Below are 21,894 nucleotides of genomic sequence, written 5' to 3'. Positions count from 1 at the left end.
GTGAGAGAGAGAGAGAGAGAGAGAGAGAGAGAGAGAGAGAGAGGAAACATTTCTAAATGTAACATCTAAATGTAACACCTAAATCAAAGATGGCCTGAAAAGCTCTCTTTCAGTTAAATCTTTTTCAATTTAAAGATAATTTCTTGGCATGACTGTTTAGGTATAATGCTGCATACCTAAAACAAGTAGCATTAACAAATGTCAATTTTATATTTTTATAAAATGTTTATTTTATATACAGTATATTAAATCAATATATATGGTCTCCCACACACAGTATACCTGTAGTTCCACTTGTAAAACAGATAATAGCCAAATCATCAGGCTTGGGAGGCTGCAAGAATAAGAGATATGCAAATGTATGAGTTAAATACTGAACGCATGACACGTCGGTGACATTTGTCATTTGATGAGCTTGTGTGAGTGAAAATGAAAGTACAGTACTGACCACAGGCTGCTGGCGATGACCTCTGCCAATACTCTGTAGACAGAAGAGAAACTAATGTCAATCAAGCAGAAGTGGAGGGAATGGGGAAAAACCAACAGACATAACAAGAGGTTTCTGTTTGTGTAAAGACAGAACTTCAGATCTGAAAACAAAGAGCAAACTGAATGACTGAATGTTCATGTGGGCGCATTCAGTTCTGATGGATTATTTTGACATTTTCTTTACACTCCTGGATTTGCCTTTCTGTTTTACATCGCATAAAAACACAATATTTATTGAAATGTCATGCATAAATAATTCAGTACATCAGTATTAATGAAACGAAACCTAAGGTTTTAATATATAAAATTATATATTTTTTAAAATCACCGATTCAGTTCAGGTCTTCCTATAAATAGCACTTGAAGGGTGTTTGTGTGTTTACCCTGAACGCCCGCCAGCACCGCAGGTCACCCAGTTACCCCAGCTGATGTCATGACCCCGGACACGGTCACAGACACAACACACACAAACACACACTCCATCGACCTCACGCTCAAATATTTGAGCAGACAATGCTTGCTTTACTCACCTCCGCGTCCTTCAGACTGATGATGTCGACGCCGCACTGCTGTCCTCTGCTCACCAGCTCTGAATCAAAGTCTTCAATGAGAATCACAGTTTTGACCGAGTGCTGACGGCCGGACACGCAGTCCAACAGCAGCCGGGCCTTCTCCGGAACATCACACACCACCGTAGCGATACAAGCTGCACAACACACACACACTCACTCATGTAGTAAATGCCAAATCATTACATTCGTGCATTTGGCAGACACTTTTATCCTATAAAACTCAATCCAAACTGAACTACAGGATTACAGAATCAACGATCCTCTTTTCATTATATCAGAACTCAAATTCTCTGCAACTATCTCGTTTCATAAAACGTAAGTGCTGCTCATGCCCGAGGCTTTAATATTCTGCCGTCTAAACTTGAAAATAAACTCCCTCAGATCAGGATGAAAGTGCGTTTGACATACCCTTGTCGATGATGTAACTTATGGCCTCTGTGCCCAGTGTGTCGTAGAGAGGAACGGAGATCAGAGAGTAGGTGTAACACGCCAGTTCTGAAATCGTCCACTGTGGAAAGAGTTCTGATGTTAGCGTCATAACATTTGCTCTAAAGAAAAACCACGTAACATGCGCCGGAGGTTGAAAAACGTCCTTCTTGAGTCTGTTTCTCAAAGTTAAAGGTGTAGACAGATTTATACAGGAAACTTGACGTGGGCTCTGACCTCTGGTCTGTTCTGGGAGAAGATGCCGATGTAGGGGTCTCCGTTTTTGGAGTGTCCTTTGTGAAGAAACGCAGAGCCCAAATGCTCCGCTCGCTCGACCACCTGAAACACAACAAAACCACCAGAAAACAAACTTTTTAAATGCAGTAAACATCGCTGTATGCTGCACAAAAGAAGTTTAAGGAACGTAAATAAAGAGGAGTTAACCTATTTCTGACGGTTTATATATGACGTAAGGCACCAGGTAACTCATGGAGTGATAATAATAAATTGAATCGAGTTGAAAAAGAGACAAAGAAGTGTTGACATAGGTGCTGTCCTACCTCGGAGTAAGAAAGCCATTCATACGGCTTCTTTGGTTTTCTGGAGCCCAGGCACGGGCCATTGTCTGAAAAAAATATATATGTTTATATAAATATTATATTTTTGTTGATATAAAATAAACAAAAACTGATATAATTAGAGTCATAATAAATATGTGTGTGGTACATGATGACAGTCTTGGCATTGTTAGGCGTACTGTCCCTTTAAGACAACAGCGCAAGGCTGCTCACTGTCCGTTGGCAGACGTCACATTCTGAGACACACGAGTCTTTGTTCGTCATGCTTGAGATAAAGCCGAACGGTACGTACCGGACACCCTCAGGCCCCTCTGGAAGAACTCGTACATGGTCTTGGCATCTTCGAAGAAATGGCTCAAAAGCTCGCCTCCGTTTAAAATGGCCGCCCGCCGAGCAAACTCCCCACCCTGTGAATAAAAAAAACTGATCGTCCGAAGGAGAGCACAAATATAAAATCTATGATTTGACCTCTGTTTTTACTGACCGGCAGCTCCAGAGACTGCATGCGCAGGTCACAGGGCGCTTTCAGGGCTTTGGGTCTAGTGGCGAACCAGTAAGCCGTGACGGCGGTGAAGGCGCCCATGCCGATGAGCGTGTTGGTGGAGAGACTGCGGATGTAGTCCCTCACCTCGGCCAGCTCCGGGACCCCCAGCTGCTTCAACAGCTCGTGAGCCTGCATGACTGTCACCTGCTCAATCTGTCTGGAAAGTTTGTAAAGGACAACACAGATTATAGACGTATAGATGTTTTTGAACTTTAACATTATTTGACATATGACCATTAAGAAACACAGATGCCCTCCATTCCTAAATCTCAGTAAGAACCGATCAAGGGTCAAACCGATTAAACTGCAATTTAAAGGGATTGATCACCCCAAAATACAATTTCAGCATCAGGGTTATCCTCACGAAATCTGATTCCGATCACGAAATCAAACATGATTTTCTTAAAAGCACTTGTATCAACAAATCCCCTTTATAATAATTTAAAGGTATGATATTGTTTAAAGGCATTATTTTCTAAACTTTTACTGACAATTTAACACAATTTTATTTTGTAATTTATTATTTGATTGTATTTCTTTTTTATTTTCTCATTACCGTAACCATTTTAAATAGTCAATCTCATAGCATGATGTTTTGCTAAAAACAAGCGAAGCCATGATGCCTAGCCTGGTTTTTATTCATTATACATAAGGCATTACTGAATTATATTTTAATAGAATATTATACATGTAGAATTTCTTCAAATGTGGAAAATCTACCTGTATCGGTCATGAGAAGGGAAAAAGTCACAGTACACATCGTGACAAGAGAATATTACGTTTTTAACTAAAAAAATATAAAGTGATCTGTTAACTAGTTAGCCATTTGAAAAGTATTAGTAGATGCATTTCTTCAAATAAAATCAAACTTAATGTAAATATCTTTGTGTGTGTTTAAACGATCTTTAAAAAATGTTACAGAGGATGAGATTATCAGTCCTGGACACTTCTTTCTTCCACCATTTCTTATAAAAAAATTCTTATATATCACTATTCTCTAATATTCTGTCAATCATTTTTTGTCATTTGAGAACATCTATTAGAACATCCAATTGGTTTTTTTTCAGAATATTTTATAAATCACAAGATATAATGCACTCAGACAAATACGGTTATGATCATTTCAGCAGAAAAAGCAACTAATGCATAAATAATTAAAATTATGTCAAAATTATGTTTTGTCCAAGGTAGAGAACGCAATTATATTTATTATAAGTTTTTGTGTTATCGAACTGTTTGTTTTACAAGTCAAATCTTTACTGCCATCATGTTTCAGCGGTTTCGTGAGAATCACCCATCATGTGGTTGAAATCCTGTTTGTGACTGTTTCTTCAGTGGAACACAAAAGAAGATATTTTGAGAAATGTCTCAGTGGCTTTGTGTTCATTCAGTGGAAGTCAAAGGGGTTCTATGTTGTTCGATTATCGACATTCTTCAAAATATCTTTTGTGTTTTAAAGAAGAAAGAAACTGGTTTGGAATGGCATGAGGGTGATTCAATAAACAAAGAATTTCCAAGTTGGGGTGTACTAATCCTTTTCCTAGCACAAATGGTTTTCTGTACCCATGCAAGGTGTCACGCCTCGTCGAAAAATCTAATGTAACACATCATTATCCCAAACAAAACCTCACAAAGCAACTTTTGAACAAAACCAGAAAAGAACTAAACCCGTGCTCTTATTTCAGCAAAACTAGAATAAATGCACAAAGCTTTCCATTGAGGCTTGAATGTCATGAAATGTCATCATTACTTCTGATGTTTTGCCTTGTGAAAGGTTTTCATCACTATCAAGCATCGAATTCTGATTACTGTCTCAGTTTCATTTGCATCTGTTTAACAACAGCATGAGCGAGCAGACAGAAGTCACCTTAATCAAGTGTGTGACTCATGTGAGGACGCGTGACCCCTTTAACCTCTCACCTACTTCTATTATTACTGCCCCGGGGCACACCACTCTGAGAACCTGCCCTCAGTACACTGCACTTAACACACACAGCAACTTACAAACAATTCCAGAGGTTAAACATATCATGTCACATGCAACACTTCACAATCTTTGTATTTAACTCCAGCAAAAGCTAAAGCATTAACACAAGCGCTCCACCGCAACCAAAGGACCGCATGCTGTTTCTTAACCTTCGTAGGGTTCATATCATTTGAAAACATCTCCTGATCTCCAAAGTCAAAGCGTCTCATTTGTTTAGCAAGTCTCAGCATGACCTAAATACTACATGAAACACGCACACAACACACGCTTTACCTGTGAGGAGCGGAATGAGGTCTGAGCTGTGCCCGCAGAATCAAGGTGAACTAACCCAGTTAAAGTGGGATGAACTACAGGATGAGTTTATGTGCAACAATGACTCGGACCCACTCCGGCCCCTTATTGGACACGCTCTTAGCACCTGCTGTGTCAGCCAATAGGAAACCAGCAACTGAGCAACAATTCCACTGATGAGACGCCATTATCATTGAGTCAATCATCAACTAGGACATTTACTATAATCACCGATTACATCAAGCTGTTACAAAGTCATGTGATCGGTGATCATAACCAATTTAACCAATATACGAGTCGTTGCTTTGGTTCAGACTGCTCAAGAAACACGTGGTGCCAGCACTAGTGTACAAACTTTCCAGGGCAAAGGTAACATGACCACGGTCACGTCCTTTAAACTCTTCTTGCCACTGCGGGGTGGGTGGGGTGTGGGGCAAAGACCAATGACAGACCCTGAGACCGGTCACCCGATGGGGGGCGGCCAAGCAGACACGACCCCTCCCAGAGCGGAGCTTCTATTTAAAACAGTGGCACAACAAATGGAAAACAGATCGAGATATTGAAAGCATGCGATCTGTGACGACATGCGCGCCCGGACAGACGACATGTGCCTGTGACTCAAGAACCAGAAGTTACAAACTCATTTATTAGCAGATGGAGGCAATAATCAAGCTCTCATGGGTTTCCATTGATCAGAGGTCAAAACGTCAGCGCAATCTCAGGGTCAAGGGTTAACATCAGGTACAGATACTATTGCGCCAACATCAACCGTGCAACTTTTGCAATGAAAAACCGATTTGAAGTGTTTACCATTCATATTTTTTAACATCTGAAATTACATTTATGCAATAATTTGATTTAAACCAGCATTTCAATTATGATATGGTATAAAAAATAAGCTTCACTTTGGTGAGATTTAAACCACAATTCTTGTGCAATCGAAATCTCCTTTTCTTCATTTGCATAGTTTCAAAACCCAGAGGGCTTACAGCATTGCATCAGACAGTCTGATGATCTCAATGACAGAATCAATGAGGTTAATCAATTCTGATCGGCTCACCTGAGCGACAACCATCAGTTACTCAATTCTTAGCAATTTAGCAATCTCTTCTCATTAAATTATATCAAATGAATGAAAATCGACTCATTAAAGTGCATGAAAACTTTCTGTCTAAACACTATAGTTTACTACGAACTGTCAAATTCAGCAGCACAATTAAATGGATACTTCACCCAAAAATGAAAATTCTGTCTTCGTTTACTCGCCTTCGAGTTGTTCCAAATCTGTATGCATTTCCTTGTTCTGATGAACACAGAGAAAGATATTTCGAAGAATATTTATGACCAAACAGTTCTTGAACCCCATTGACTACTACCATAGTAGAAAAAATAACGTTATACTTTTTTGGTGTGTTGGACACAAAGAAGATATTTTGAAGAATGTAGGACAGCAAACAGTTCTGGGGAACTTTTGACTACCATTGTTATTTTTCCTACTATGGGAGTCAATGGGGTCCAAAACTGTTGGTTACAAGTATTTGTCCAAATATCTTTCTCTGTGTTCAACCAAACAAAGAAATGTATACAGATTTGGAACAACTAGAGAGCGAGTCATTCGTGACAAAATTTACATTTTTGGGTGAACTGTCCCTTTAAACACATTGATTTAAGCTTTTATGTAAATATGTAACAGTGTGCCGCTCTTTGAGTAAATTAATCTTAATAACAATAATAAAACACTTACTGTACTACAGCATTCATATCAGTTTGATCTTATATAACCACATTATATTACATCTGTCACAGGATGAGGTCTACTCTGCTTCTGAGTGTTGACCAAATATAAGATATAAGAAAAATAACACAAAGGTATGTGTAATAGCATGTGCTTTTCCAAATACCCAGATAATTAAATGGACACACGTCCTTTAAAGGTAAGTGACCTTCATATAAATATAAATCTATGCAATCATGGTTGCCATCTGATCTGTTGATTAGCAACACAGTGGTCAAACTAAACAAGTTCTGCAAGAATTAATCGTATTGTCTTAAAGCGCAACACAACACACCAAGCAAGCAATCCAACCCCTAACAACAGCAGAGAAGATGTGATGTGGCGCTATATGATTCAAGTATACACCACATCTACATTACACATACTGCAATGGAAAGAAGAGATTCTGCTGATAGACCGATCCACAAGACAGCTATTCACCAATGAAACTCTTTTGTTTAATGCTAAACCTCAACACACACCATCTCCCTGGTGATCTCTCAGGGGATGCTGGGATTGAACACAATAAAGAGAAACATGGCTGTTATGACAGAACAAGGTCATAAGGACACCAGAGTGAACTCATGCATGCATTCAATTGCAACCACATGAATTCAACTTCCAGACGTTATATTTTCTGTGAAAATCTATTTCTATAAGTAATCCTGTCACGTGCATGCTGCAGTTTAAATAAAAAAGCGTCGTGGCTGGATACAGTCAGAGACATGTGACACACGATTCATTGGACTGCATTTAACATATACACTGAGCAGGATCTTTCACTCTTCAACACCTCACAAAACATTTGCAAGCCACAAAACAACACAACTAACGACAAAACAACCCTAACTAATAGCTAAAACATTTGAAATAATTCATATGCACCGCTGTAGGACGAACGGGGGAATTTAAAGTGTGCTCCTATTACGGACACGTTGCAATAGTTCCGAACATGTCAACAAACGCGTTGCATTATGCAGTACAATACCTCAACCTCTCACTGCTTAACAAACATAAAATATTATTATATATTAAACTTATAGCTTTTTGATTTGTACTGACCTGAACGAGCCTGTATGATTCAGATGACACACGTGCGTTTGATTATTGACGGCGAGCGGCTACAACTTTTCCGTTGTGTTCAGTGGCCAAAATTTCCGCCAATCAGAGGCGCCGTATGAATGGAGCGACTGTTAGGGAGCTTGTGATTGGTCAGTCGTTTGACTCGCAGTAACCCTGCTCTTTCGGACACGTTTACCTTTATACAGACTTTCACGAGTGCGGGAGCGCGCACAGGTGTGAGCGCCTCTATCGTTAAATAGATTGAGCTGTCCTACATTACTCAATATTTTAACATGCTAAGAATGTTACCGCATTATCATTGCATGCATTAAATGCGTATATTGTTAAATTCTTATTTTTATTATTTTATTGCGTATTTGGTTATTGTGCACTTTTCAAAGTTTGTCCTTCTTTTGTGATTTATTTTAGATTTTATTGTCATTGTAATTTATTGTTTTTATGCCCTTTAAAATGATGGACAAAACAACTTCGTTGTACAAGAGTATCTTGAATTGAAGCTTAAAGTAATTGCATTAATTGTACTTCAATGCATTCCGTTGAAAATTTTTGTTCAGGGTTTTGTTTGGGCACTTTAGGTCCCGAAAACAACTTAGTTCACACTTACTAGTTTATTTCATTTGGCCACTAACAGTGTGTATCACAAAAAAGTCTTTTTGTTTCTGAAAGCCAGAAAATAAAGCCCTGGAACTTTATACAATGTGCATTAACTGAGGTGAAAGGGTTTATTGATCAATATAACAGTTTACAAAATGATGTTGTTATCTTTGAAAGCATGTCAACCCTGAGCAGTTTTAGGGGAGTGACGATTATCAGTGGAAGAGACATGACCAGAACTTAAAGGTATAATTGCGTCACCTTGTGGTAACATTAAGGACTACCCATTTTGAACCAGACAGTCTTAGCATCATTTAAATTATTGCATTTTACCAACGTCCTGAATAATAATTCTATCATTAAACAGCTGAGATTTCCTATTTTTCTTGTGCAAATGAAAATAATAAAAGCTCAAAAATGTGACATTTCTTTTAAAGTGACAATCACTTTCCTATCATAACTATGCAATGCTATATGCCTAGTTGCGGTTTAGAATATTTATAGTGTATATTAATGATTGTAAAACCATTTACTCTATAGGAACAGATCCATATTTAGGGTTCAACTCACCGGTAAAGAACGCTGCTCGAAATACACCTATCCCCCAAAACAATCACCCACCCACCAGATGGCAGTCAGTCTCTCCAATGGAAAGAACCTTAGCTCAGTTAACATGAACTCGATAAAAACTAATGAAACCTTTAAAAAAGAGTTTATTTTAATTCCAAAGATCAGTTGCCATGAAAAACACTGTGTATTGAGAGTCTGTTTTTGTAAACAGAATTTTAGCAGCAAACAAATACAGCCACATACAGAACACACCAAAACAAGATGACTTCTTATTGCTTTACTTGCCCTTCTAGCAGAGAGCAATGTAAAAGAACGAGGTATGAACAGCAAACATAACTGATCAGAAATGATTATAGAATATTCATTTATTAATTCCTTAAATATTCATTGCACGGGGGATGCAAGGTCACATTAGAAACGGCAGGAGTCAACGTCTGCTTAAAGAAATCATGTTAACACAACGAAATGGTTCAGCTGCCCAACGTCACTTTTCATCATGTGTAAACAAAAGTTTCAATTCATCCGGCTCCTATAAAGAAACTGTAAAAAAAAGTAATGTTATTGTCAGCAGCATTTATAAAAAGTTCATCGGTACTTCATGTTTTATGTTCATATCCTGTTTGACATGATTTTCATATTAAGTCTTTTAAAATATGATTTCATTTTGCAGAACTTGCGCTTCTGTTTCTTTATTTTTCTTTTTCGGGGGTAAAATGCCTCCCAGTTCTCGTCGTCCCCCACCCAAGGGCCCCACGCCCCTCCGTTTCGGCTCGGGTCTGCTCTGGGGTCCTCAGAAGGGTAGCGCACTGGAACTGCGGTCCGATTATAATACGCCAACCGGCCAAGCAGCTGTTTGACAACGTCTGGCCTCTGCTCTGCAAGATCATAGCGTTCGTAAGGATCATCTGCCACATTGAACAACCACAAAGACTTCTTTGGCACCACGTGGCGTTCTAGGGTCCACCAGGTCTCCGGGAAGTTTCCCAGCATCTGCGTAGGGGTCCAGTCTCCATATCCGGGGTCTCCGGTCAAGAGCTTCCAGTCTCCAACCCGGACGGCCGCCTGCACGGCTGTATTCCAGATCCCAAAGCCGGCTTTTAAGGATCCGTGACGGGCGGCGTTGTAGAGCGGGTCGATGTTATGAAGGATCTCCTGGCGTGGAGACTCTTTGCCATCACTGATGGTTTTCCACATGTCGTATCCATCCAGCCTCTCGGTTTGGGACATGTTCGCACCCGCAAGGCCCACCAGTGTCGGGTACCAGTCGGTGATGTGGACCAGAGCTCTGCTGACTCTCCTTCTATGCCTCAGCAGGGGACTGTGGACAAATCCGATGCCACGGACGCCCCCTTCCCAGTACGTTCCCTTCCTTCCACGCAGAGGCCAGTTACTCCCCCCGAAAAGAGGCTGTCCTCCGTTATCTGTGGAGAAGACGATGACGCTGTTCTTGTAGTAGCCGTATTTGCGGAGCGCGTACGTCACGTTCCGTACCGCCTCATCCACAGCTGAAACCATCCCGGCGTACTTCCGGCGGAAGACGTTCCCCATCCGTCGATACGGGTAGACGTACTCCCTGGGAGACTGTAACGGAGTGTGAACGGCTTGGAAAGAGAGGTAAATAAAGAGAGGCTGGGATGAAGGATCGTGGGATGCCAGAATCTTTCGGACTCTCTGGGTGTACAGGTGCGTGGAGTAACGCCCACCCTGACCCCACGCCACTCTCTCACCGTCTTGAAGGTCATACCCACAAATCTTTGGGCCGTCACAGGACTTGTACGTGTAATAGTCCACGCTGCCCGTCAGCGAGCCGAAGTATGTGCTGAATCCACGGCGAGTGGGCAGGCATTTGCGCTTGTAGAAGCCCAGGTGCCATTTGCCAACCATGTGAGTTGAATATCCCAGGTCCTGCAGACGCTGCGGTAATGTCCTGAGGTCAAAGGGCAAACAGCTGGGCTGCCGAGAGCGAATTATCGAGTGCTGGAGACCCGTATGGATCTGGTATCTAAAGCAGAAGGAGGCTAAATGAATTTCAGTACACATCTCATCTGCGGAATCGCACAGTAACACCTTTTTGTCTTTTTATATGGTATAGATCCCAATCTATAAAAGACTTGTTTGTAAATACGTCTTTGTCTAATTTACACAAAGATATGTATGATATACAGTAATTCTAAATCAAAATCATTTCTAATTAATTCTTTAATCCTGTTTTTTTGGGAAGTCAGTCTAAACCAAAAAGACTTCTAAATATCCTTTTACTAGAAATCATAAAGCACTGTATTATGTATTATATATATTATGTATTACCCATATGATAGTGCTATGGTACTGAATAAGTACCATGCTTTTACACCGTATTAATACCATTCTCTTACAATGGCAAATGTTAAGTTGGTTACCTGCCAGTGATGAATTGACTCCGCGATGGTGTGCATATGGGTTGGATGTAATAGTTCTCCAGCTTCACTCCGTCTGCAGCCAGCCTGTCCAGGGTCGGAGTGTGGATGTCGGGGTTGTGATAGCCGATGTCGTTAAAGCCCTGATCATCAGTCATAATGAAGATGATGTGAGGGCGCGGATGGTTCGGCTGCTCGACCTGATTCGGGCTCGTCCAGTCCCAGGACAGATATCCCAGACTGAGCAGACTGATAACGGAGAGCCCAGTGAGAGCCGATACTGTCATGGCAACGAGTTTAAAGCGACTAAACGATGCTGAAAATCATGAATGCCGCGCTGGACATACGTGCGTAAAAGTTTGGCGATGTATGCGCGCCCTGAGGGTCTGGCACCGGTCCCGTGGGCTGTGCTTCAAAACCTACTGAGTAATCTACAGAAGCATCATGACGCCCCAAAACGCTGCATGCGCCTATAAAGTAGAGCGCGCGCCTCTTGTGTCCAAAACTGCCGCGCGCGCGCAAATGTTGCTAATGCATGTCAAGCCCCAAAGACGTGCACGTGCCTGTGACTACCCGAAAAATGTTGCACGTGCGTGGGTGACACCCAAAAAATGTTGCGCGCGCCATAAGTGACTGTTGCAAAATGCTGCAGACGTCTTTTATAAATGTGATTATTCACTTGTGATATTAGTCTTCGTTGCATTTGTAAGAAAAATAAAGTCGTTCCATACATATGATCCTCCCCCAAAAATCCATCATGCACGAGTGCTTAAACGCTAACTATGTAGGCAGCTCACAGACCCCACTGCCCCTCAAGTCAAAAATACAAGGATTCAAAAGAGAGATGTTCTCATTCTGGGAGAGATTGCTCTTTCCACTTGTGATCTCATTGTTTGGACGAGGATAACACAACTATTGTCATCTGTGATTTAGATTGGTTTGCAGGTTGTCTGCTTTTTCCTTTTGTCTGCATTATGACCTGGCTTTTAAGACCTCTTTGCGTGTAGAAACTACAGTAATTTTTACAACCTCATAAACATACATGTCTTTAGGCTTGAACCCGCGGTCATTCCTTCGGTCATAAAATGTTTGTATTAATCTCCAAACACAAACCAGGGCCCCTAAGGATTTCTGCCATTAAAACGTGCCGTGGGGGTACAAACTGTGCTGAACAGAGCCAATGTTTGTGCGCACAAGAGCTCTTTTATTGGAACGCTGAGCGTTGTTATTGTATATGAACTGGTGCTCACTGGATTCACTGTGTGGAGATATCCTGCAGGCCACACTCACTCACCTGATAACATCTTAAAGAGAAACATAAGCTGGAGAGCTCAGTCAGGAACAGACCGCTGCACGGGTGGATTTGGCAACGGTGTCTGCATAATTGTGCAAGTCAACAAATACAATCAATGCTTAAATGTGAAAAGATCGGCAGTGTACATCACCCTAAACGTGTGTAAATAGTGACGAATCAAAAACTAAATTAACTTTCAACAAAAAAATGTACTTCAAAATAACAACCAAAGCAATAGTCTATTCATTTTCAAATGTTTGTGTGCTGACAGAATGGTTCTGAGTAAAGTGTTGGTATCCAAAAGTGGATACTGAACATTCAGAGTGCACCATAGTCCATAGTCCAAATTGGCTTTTATGGCACTGGTTTAGGGCGCTACATCAAATCAGACGAGTCAGGAGTCAGCTGAAAAAGAGGTCAAGCAAGTTATTACATTTTGATGAAAGATAAAAAACACCATTTTCTCATAAAAATGCACTAAATGTACTAAATGAGAGAGAGAGAGAGAGAGAGAGAGAGAGAGAGAGAGAGAGAGAGAGAGAAAATAATAAATAAAATCATCTAATAAAATCTACTCACCAGCAGACACACACAAACAACCTCAGAAATGCAGTCATGTTTATATCTGTTAAAATCTTTTATTTATAGTGCTGTGTCTAATAGGACAGAAAAGAACAACATCTTTTTAGGTTTTGACCCTGGCTGAAAATATCCTGCATCAGTGAGTAAACATGACTCTTACCAAAAAAACAACAGCAGCAGCGGAGCCACCTGAAGATTCTTTGATGTCAGTTTTAGTTCAAACTTTGATATTCTGATTCGCGGCCAAACTGTTACCATCTGTTAACTTTAGGCTTAAAGTATTTGTGTACATTGTTTATGTCTATTAATAGAAAAACTGCTCATAAAAACACCAAATACTGTATAATGCTGATGTTTGGAGCCATTATGTCACCTCCACAATCCTTTGGGCAAGATCATTCCGTTTCAAAATAAACAAAAGGTCAAAACACAGGCCTGTCACACAAACGAAGCGCTAGACCTAAATATCTGACTACTCTGAAGAATTTTGTTTAAATGTGTCAGAATAAATCATTTTTCCCACGCCAACGATTGATTTGACATTTAATATCCCTGCACACCTGATCTGGAAATCCAATGAATTAAGTCTTCAGCATTTGAAACCCATTTTGTTTATGAGTTTTTGTGTTTATTATTGTTCAAGAGAATATAGTTTCTGTTTATACATAAAAATTGCCTTCTGTAAAAATGAATTTAAACCTAAAACTGATCGTGGCATTGGGTTTACACAGTTTATGGTAAAGCAGAGTGAACCTTTTTCAATCTACTTGAACACATTTTCTAAACACACGGTCTTTCATTCTCCAAAATCTGATCCAGAGATTCTTTGCCATCCACAGTCTAAAAGAATGTGAGAACATGAAAGAAATCATTACTGGAGAATCCAAGAGTCTGAGGAGATGTTGAGTTTGGCATGGGAGAGAACGGCTCTGTTTTATTGAAATATACCTTTAGCCATGTTAACAATAACTCCTCTTTTTCACAGCTACTGCTTCCAGTAAAATGGTACAATTTTCACGTTTCCGCTTTCAAAGAAGACCTCATGTTTACCTGCAGTCTGTTTAATGTGGATTCCGGCTGTGCGATGGAGTGACTGCAGGATTTGGGGTTTTGCTTTTATAACTCAAATTCCCACAGTCTCACCCAGAGAACACTATTTCAAGAAACCTCCACACCGTGTGCACAAATTTGCTTCTACTTGTGAGGACCAAATATGTATCCTCTCCAATATAGTGAAACATGTCCAAAACCTACTTACACATTTGAATTGGGCTTTCTGTTTGAAAGTCTGATAAATCAGCCAAATCACGTGTGGGTGGGGTTCCGGTAAATATTGTCCGAGTAGGTGCATCCGTGTTCTGCTCGATCTTTATGATCTGTTCAGACCTGCAGATTTTTGTGGTAAAATAAAACATTAGTTTTAATACAGCAGGTAAATCTATGGAAGTTGTTTTAGATTGAGAAAGGAGATGTAGTGAAAAGTTGGGTGGCTCTAAAAAGTGTGGGGTGCTTGTAAAAGAGATTTAGAGGGTGGTCAGACGGCTATACGTGGAATTTGTGTTTTTATATCCTGGGGAAACATGTTCTTGTTTTGGGCTTTAACTTGAGCAAACATCACACACACACACACAGGACTCATACAAACATAATTTCTCATGATCTTTTTTCAGAATAGCGTACTTATGGCAAAATAATACATGTGAAATTATTAGTGAGTGAGAATCTGCTTAGTCCAAGTATGTGCATAATACCCAAATCTCCATTCATATCAATAGTTGATAGAAGAAACACGTCTTTTTAACCTATAACGTTGTACAGATTCTACTAGCGGAGCTTTACTGGTAACCAGCCAAACCTTGAGCTCCTGGCATAATCATCTACAAACTCAAGTTTCATTTTTTTCTCAGATTCTCATGAATGGAGCTCTGTGAACGCTAGAACCGCCTCACCTCTTGTTAGTGAAGAACTTTTCTGTTAGCTGTCTGTCGGTCTCATCAGTTGTGTTTCGTGTTTATCTCAGGTTGTCCGTCCCACTTTCCCTGGGTAACAAAACCATGTAAATTAAAGTAGTCTGTACCCCTAAAATAAACACGCTCTCCACAGCTCAAACTGTAAAATAAACACACCTGCTCCCAGAAAGGATGCAAATGCGGATGCCTGGATTGGTGCAGCACACGTTTGTGGTTTTACACGTACAAAAGATGTTTTTCTCCTGGCATGACACTTGCTGATTCAGCTGTTTTTTAAAGCATTGTTGCGTCCCAATCCGCATAGACTACTATCCGTCCTACATAGTATTCAAAAATAGAGTTAGTATGTCCCAAATCGTAGTATGTTGAAAAGAGTATCCCAAAGATTCCCGGATGGTCCACTACTTCCGGTAGAAATTCGAAGTGCAGAATGATGTACACACTAACGGCGAATATTACAAACAAATCACGTCGAGTAGGCGGGGTTTAGTGACGCTCCACTGCATTAATAAACTATATAACTGATGCGTCACTAAATAAAAAAAATTAAGTATACAGTAAACATTACATACAGACCTTAATGGAAAGAAGAGCTGTATTTTGATGTGTGTGACAGTTAATGGCCACAATGTTGCCTAGGCAACAACGGCCACTTCCGCTTCCTGTTAGTATGTCCCAGTGCGTGCATGTTTGTTTTGCTGCACACTTAAATGTATATACTTTTCCATTACAAAAACAGTACATACTTTTAGTTCATAGTATAAGTAGGCGAACTGGGACGCGATGATCGGTCTTTTAAAATTGAGAGGCAAAAACTTTAACAAAAAAAGTCCACAAAAGTTTTGTGTAAATTTGTACCCGAAAACCCCAAAAGAAAAACGCTCATGTGTAATATAGAGTCATAACAATATTTATCATAAACGTATGGTAATTCTACAGTAGTAAACTTTAATCTATAGCTAATAAACATTTTCTTATATGCGACTAAAATAAATACTTAAGGAATAACTACATTTCCCATGATGCAGTGTGCGCCTGCACACGTCGCGAGTTTAGAGGTCAGAGTGAAGAATTGCTGCGCAGGATTTACGGAAATACAATCATGCAACAAAGTTTTTCAATTAGTTCCGCTCGTAACTGAATTTATTTAATCTCTGTTATAAAAACATGAGCTCAAAGGATACGAACCCATCGCAGGAGGCGTTGATCAGTTTAATCTATCGCCATTTAAAAGACAACGGTTACAAGAAAGCTGCCAACGTGCTGCGAAAGCACGCGCCCCAGGTTCATATCTGTTCATGCGTGTGTGCGTTTGCATCTGTGTGTGCATGCATGCTCTGCTGTGTAGATCAAGTCTGTGTATTATTGCATGCATTCTTAAATCTCGGCCACTGTGGTTGAAATAAAGCATTTGAGTTGTTGCATTAGAGTCAATGAAATATGGACAACTTATTTAATGCCCTATGCTTGGAACCAAAAAAATATTCATTTTACCACTGTCGTTATGACTTGCTGGCATTAGTCGTCAGTGACGACAACGGTCGATTAAAAATATTTTTTTTGCATCAGAGTCATTGACTAACTCAAATGCTTATTTACATTTATGCAGTTGACACATACGTTTATCCAAAGATTTTTTTCTACTGTATCCACTGGACAGTAGACTGGTTTACCTTGTTGTTGCAATCACTATGATTTGCCAGTTGAGCCATAAGAAAGCTTGGATTATTAATGCTATTCGTGGCCACTGTGACGGGTTGTGGTGTTTGGGATTTCATGTGTTTGATGTGACTTCATGTTGATTTCAGGTGAAAAATAAAGAAGTGAAAGCGTCTTTGAGTGAAATCTTTAAGAAGTGGGCAAGGTGAGATGCTGCATGTAGATTTGTGTTGTGGGCTCTGCTCTGTATTGAAACTTTGAAACTAACAAGTCATTTTCTCTGTAGTGAGGACGCAGGCGAACATCTGACAGGTGATGTGGAAAGTGATGCATCAGAAAGCTCAGATATTTCTCCCTGGCCTCCTGGTATGTTTCGTATACAAGAAAATATTACACACAATATCATGTAAATTAAGTGCATTACAAAGTAAATGTGAAGTTACTCTTTGTTATAAGCGTAAGCGTAATTTTTATTATACACAGTACACATAGATGAAACATAATAATTGCAAACCAAAAAATAGATAAGTCTTAAGTTTTACTTGGTGTTACTGTGTAAATAGTATAAAGCTGTCCTGCTTGCCACACACATTCTGTATTCTATATAGTATATTATGTATTTCCATGTTATATTTTTCTGTAATGTTACACTGTACAGAAATGGTCAGATTGTATTGAAGCATGCTTGACTCATCACTTAATTTTTTTACTTGTAAGTAGTAACTGATCACTTTTTAATTCACAGATGTTCAGACTCCTGAGCTGAGTCCTGCATGGAGTAAGATCATTTTTTTAGCTTTAACAAAATCCCTCAAGAAACCCAACAGATCCTGGGTCAGAGCTCCCTCTGCTGGTCCATATGTGTTTAGCTTTAAATTGGAGAGTGGCTCACAGTAGACACTTCTTAAAAACCTTGATAGTGATTTAGTAACTGCGTTTCTCAGAGCTGTTTTCTGGTTTTGGTTGGCCTGCGATCTCATTCACTCATTGGCTGATTTTGTCTTGTCAGGTCGGAAGAAACCTGTCAGTACGAATATCAGGAAAACGTCTGGATCAAAGGTATATGTGATCTCCAGCATCTAATGGTGTCCAGAATATATTTATTCAACTAAGTCACATGGCATATTCATTTTTCATTTTACTTCACAGAAACGGACAAAAAAAGAAACTGTGACGAAATCAAAGAAAGCTGAAAAGTTGGGCTTAGAAAATGGAGGTCTGAATATCCTCACCGCTGCTGTTTCTGACTCTCCAGAGAGCGGTTCCGAATCTGACTCCAGTTTAGATGTGGAGAAATGGAGAAAACTTGTTTCACAGCTTTCAGGTGTGATATAAATGCACAATTAAATAGCTGTATAGTTTATACCAGTGTGTGTTTTTAGAACGTTTTGCTTTTTTTAATCAGATGCTGATATAGCAAAGATGGAGGTCCTCTCAAACTTTATCGAGTCTCCTGTGTCTTCACCCGAAGCGTCCGCAGAAAAGCGAGGAAAGACGAAGCAGATAAACCCGGCAAAGAATGAAAAGTCTCGGACAACAGCAAAGAAAACTACATCTAAAACTGATGACATTTCTGTAAAGACTGACACAACTAAGACCAGTTCCAAAAAGTCTAAAGACAAAGCCACTGCTTCCCTCTCTACAGGTCCTAAGGCGCCATCCAAGACAGCTGGAGATAAAACTTCAAAGAGCCCAAAAAGAACTAAAGCTAAACAAAGCATGTCAGAGAAAGCTGAAACGCATGAACCAGCAGTAAATCAAGAAACTAACGGACTCCTGGAAACTGACAAGGTGTCCACGCCATCTGAAGGGACTAAAGCGGATTCTCAAAACAAATCTACTAAAAATGCTGCAGGTAAGTCAAACGGTCTCTCCGAGCAGATTAAGATCCCTGGAAAAGCTGTCGCCGAGAATGCAGAAACCAGCAGCTCTCAGACTTCATCTAAAAAAACAAAAAAGAAGAAAAGACAGTCTGAAGCAGCTGACCACAATACTCCATCCGCTGGCAACGCTCTCTCGGATACTAAAGTCAAGAAAAAGAAAAAGGCCAGCGAGCCTGCTGAAGCTCTCTGTCAAGATGCCAACCTTAAAACTGCTGATGCCCACCTGACGTCTGACCGATCTGAAACGCCGTCAAAGAAAGCAAAGAAGTCGTCGTCGAAAAGTGTTGTTGTGGAGCTTGTTCCCTGCGAGACTAAAAAGTTTAAAACGAAAAAAACTAAAGATCCTGCTGATCTTGACACAGCAACATCTGAGACAGCCGATGTTCTCCAAGAATCTTCCAACACTGACCCTCCGTCTAAAAAACAGAAACCTAACAAAAGTGAAAGCCTTGCAGAAGATTCTGAAACTCCATCCAAGAAAGTCAAGAAAGCCAAGAACGTTATCGCAGAGCCTGATCAGTTGGAAACCCCCTTTAAGAAGGTAAAAATAGTCTCGGCAGATGCAAACCCCACAAAAGGCTCTTCGAAAAAAAGAAGTGATGATTTGGAAACGAAGCGTGAGGTTTTGTCAGAAACGGAACTTATAAAGTCGCCAACCAAGAGTAGGAAATCTCAAGTCAAGCCTGGAGAGGACGCTGATGGGATGAGTAATGAGGAAGCCTCCAGTCAAGATCTAAGAACGCCATCCAAAAAGAGAAAACTCAAAAGGGAAGAAGCGAATGACGTCATCGCGGCACCCGAGGAGGCCACACCTGAGCCCAAGAAAACCAAGAAGAAGAAAAAGGAGGCTGAAGATGTTGCAGAGGACGTTCAACAACCATCAGATGAAGCACCGGATACTGTAGCATCCAGCCAGAAGAAAAAAAGTGAGTGGCTGAACTAATGCACTATATTACTGACAAAACTCATTTATTCTGCTCATTATTTAATAAACTGTTTTGTTTCAAATATGGTCATTTTTTCAGAGAAGAAAAGAGAAAAAGAAACTGAGAGCGAGGAGACGGTACCTGATGAGTCTGTCGCTGCTTACCAGGTGATCGTTCAAAAGAAGGTAAAATCTGAGAATTCAGCATTTCACGTTTTAAAAGGAAATTATATTCAGTATGCAAATAGAATACTGTGGAATACCCGTTGTATTTGTTGAAGCGTGCAGTATGCAGTCAGAGAGAATACTTTTCCCACAATGCAGTGCACTCGACATCCACAATGAACCGGATATGGGAATATCAGCTGCAATGTTTCACTCATTGTTTGTCCTGCCAATAGTTTAGACATTTTTGTTTAAATTGGCGAATGAGATTGAGAGAATAAAAGAGGCTCGCTGATCGTGACTTTGGTTCGGCTTTTATTCTTCAGAAAAAGAAGTCTTCCACAAAGAAACGCCTCAGTCAGAATGAAGTTCCAGAACTCGACGACACAGATCAGTAACACATCAGAGCTGGAAACAACAGTTCTTCATCTCAAAGCTTCAGTAATGATTTAATATGAATTCATGATTTCGTCCCTGCTGTGAGGATTATGTGTGTGTTTATATCTGTGGGTGTATGTTTTATATTTTTATGAAAAAAGTTTACAAATTTGTAGTATTATTTTTTGTTATTGTTGAGTTGTTTTTATATTTTTATAACTGGTCTGTAAATGTAAAAAAATGATGGATTTGTATTATTTTTTAAATTTTTATAGAACAGTATCATCGGAGAGATGATGGAGAACTACTAGTTATTTGATTTTGGTCATCCAGAATTTTTCATTTTTAGATGTATTTAAAAAGAATAATGTACCGTTGGGTAAGATCAAGCTCTGAATACTAGAAATATGTCATATTGTGACATCTGTATTAAAAAGAAAACAGTTGTGACAATAAAAACAAGCATGTTGTCACTAATTGTATTGTCATTCATTTCTTTGAAACGCTTCTATTTTTTCTCTTTTTACTTAATTCGTCTCACCTTGTTCTTTACACAGAGATGAGCAGCTGTAATGGTAAAAAATGTTTTTTTTTGTGATTTTTTTTCCTCAAAACAATTATAGTAAAGTTGTTAAAAATAAGTAGGCCATCTATTAGCAATATGTGGTGTTTACTGTAATTCCGAGGGAAATATGTAATATACTGTAAATCTGCATCTTATTGCTTTTAACTGTTCTAACTAAGTGTAACAACCGTGTTTTGGGCACATTGATTACCATTTGTGTAAACACAGGTGACCAACAAATACCATGAAGAACTGTGATAAACCTTAAATTTTTTTATAAGGTGTTTTCGTGAAAGAAAACATCATCCGACGAGGATGGGATTCGAACCCACGCGTGCAGAGCACAATGGATTAGCAGTCCATCGCCTTAACCACTCGGCCACCTCGTCATGCCGCGCAGAACTCGTGAACATCATGATCATCATGCTAGATCATACCATTTTTCAGGGCGATGTTTCACATGGTAATACTGTAGTATTTCGACATATACAGTGCTTTTAATTGATTCACGTATTAGTTACACATACGCAAATATATTTGCACGTAATTATTTATAACTTATTTCAAAGAATGTCATGATGCTGCAGATTTTTTGGACAGTGAATCTGAAGAGAATGAGATCATCAATACTAGGCTCTCTTCTTTAAATATACACTAGGGGTCAGTGTTACACCTCAATAAATCGATTCTTGTAACTAAAAAGTTACTGGTGTTTGCCAAGGCAAGTATTGCTCGATACTCAGGATTAGCGGTTTGAACTAAATATCCACACTGATATAAATCCTACTTAAAAATAAGTTATTGATACTAATGTAGCAACAAAAAGAACAGCTTAAATCAGTTTAAAAGATTGATTCATAGGTTAATGTGTCGAAAAACAAATTTCTCTAATGTTGCAATTTTTGATTACATTATTTCCTTTCAAGTAACGTTACTAGTAAGTACAGTTTATTGTTAAATATGCAGAGCGTAATGGCAAATGTAGTTATATTTTTATTGTAAAATGACAATAGTAAAGAAATATTGTACACATGCTGAATAATACAGACAGAAAACACCTATGTCTTCTCTTTTCCTTCAATTTATGAATGACTTAATCACCCACACTACTCATGCTCTCTGTCTCTCTCTCTCTCTCTGTCTCTCTCTCTCTCTCTCTCTGTCTCTCT

At 39.5% G+C, this 21,894-nt stretch overlaps 3 protein-coding genes and 1 non-coding gene across 7 annotated transcripts in view; 1 reads left to right on the top strand and 3 right to left on the bottom strand.

Moving 5' to 3' along the window:
* The window catches only part of acsl1b (acyl-CoA synthetase long chain family member 1b), a 16,464-nt gene extending 8,627 nt beyond the window's left edge, over positions 1–7,837 (bottom strand). The window contains exons 1-9 of one of the 2 annotated variants that reach the window (XM_057349942.1): positions 7,724–7,837; positions 2,550–2,762; positions 2,358–2,472; positions 2,048–2,112; positions 1,725–1,826; positions 1,470–1,569; positions 1,020–1,195; positions 449–481; positions 283–334 (exon numbers count right to left, since the gene is read on the bottom strand). In XM_057349942.1, the coding sequence (XP_057205925.1) occupies positions 283–334; positions 449–481; positions 1,020–1,195; positions 1,470–1,569; positions 1,725–1,826; positions 2,048–2,112; positions 2,358–2,472; positions 2,550–2,744 (838 nt within the window). In that variant the 5' untranslated portion in view covers positions 2,745–2,762; positions 7,724–7,837. Of the gene's footprint in view, positions 1–282; positions 335–448; positions 482–1,019; positions 1,196–1,469; positions 1,570–1,724; positions 1,827–2,047; positions 2,113–2,357; positions 2,473–2,549; positions 2,763–4,869; positions 4,955–7,723 lie in introns of those variants that run through there. The other variant, XM_057349943.1, reaches the window with a different exon arrangement.
* A 1,241-nt stretch (positions 7,838–9,078) lies between these two features.
* arsia (arylsulfatase family, member Ia) lies at positions 9,079–15,785 on the bottom strand. Of its 3 annotated transcripts, none has more exons than XM_057350165.1 (4): positions 15,727–15,785; positions 15,307–15,467; positions 11,308–15,219; positions 9,079–10,910 (listed from the first exon to the last, which is right to left on the bottom strand). In XM_057350165.1, the coding sequence occupies exons 3-4, from the start codon at positions 11,589–11,591 to the stop codon at positions 9,518–9,520; spliced, it is 1,677 nt and encodes a 558-aa protein (XP_057206148.1). In that variant the 5' UTR covers positions 11,592–15,219; positions 15,307–15,467; positions 15,727–15,785; the 3' UTR covers positions 9,079–9,517. The 3 variants fall into 3 exon arrangements, with proteins under 3 accessions (XP_057206148.1, XP_057206149.1, XP_057206147.1); XM_057350166.1 differs by lacking the exon at positions 15,727–15,785 and having other exon boundaries at positions 11,308–14,566; positions 15,130–15,219; positions 15,307–15,714; XM_057350164.1 differs by lacking the exon at positions 15,727–15,785 and having other exon boundaries at positions 15,307–15,714.
* Positions 15,786–16,194: 409 nt separating this feature from the next.
* On the top strand, positions 16,195–20,628 carry tcof1 (treacle ribosome biogenesis factor 1). The gene is made up of 9 exons (XM_057349500.1): positions 16,195–16,434; positions 16,959–17,014; positions 17,096–17,175; positions 17,555–17,587; positions 17,819–17,868; positions 17,959–18,133; positions 18,215–19,618; positions 19,718–19,803; positions 20,109–20,628. Exons 1-9 carry the CDS (start codon positions 16,318–16,320, stop codon positions 20,178–20,180), a joined length of 2,073 nt encoding a protein of 690 aa, XP_057205483.1. The 5' UTR covers positions 16,195–16,317; the 3' UTR covers positions 20,181–20,628.
* A 404-nt stretch (positions 20,629–21,032) lies between these two features.
* trnas-gcu (transfer RNA serine (anticodon GCU)) lies at positions 21,033–21,114 on the bottom strand. Its single transcript has one exon. It is a non-coding gene; the product is annotated as a tRNA-Ser (tRNA).
* Between the last annotated feature and the right edge of the window lie 780 nt (positions 21,115–21,894).

Source organism: Triplophysa rosa, linkage group LG13 (assembly GCF_024868665.1).
Source record: "Triplophysa rosa linkage group LG13, Trosa_1v2, whole genome shotgun sequence".
NCBI classification, from domain to species: Eukaryota; Metazoa; Chordata; class Actinopteri; order Cypriniformes; family Nemacheilidae; genus Triplophysa; species Triplophysa rosa.
Note: the sequence above shows the minus strand (reverse complement) of the source record. Positions and strands in the feature narration are given on the sequence as shown.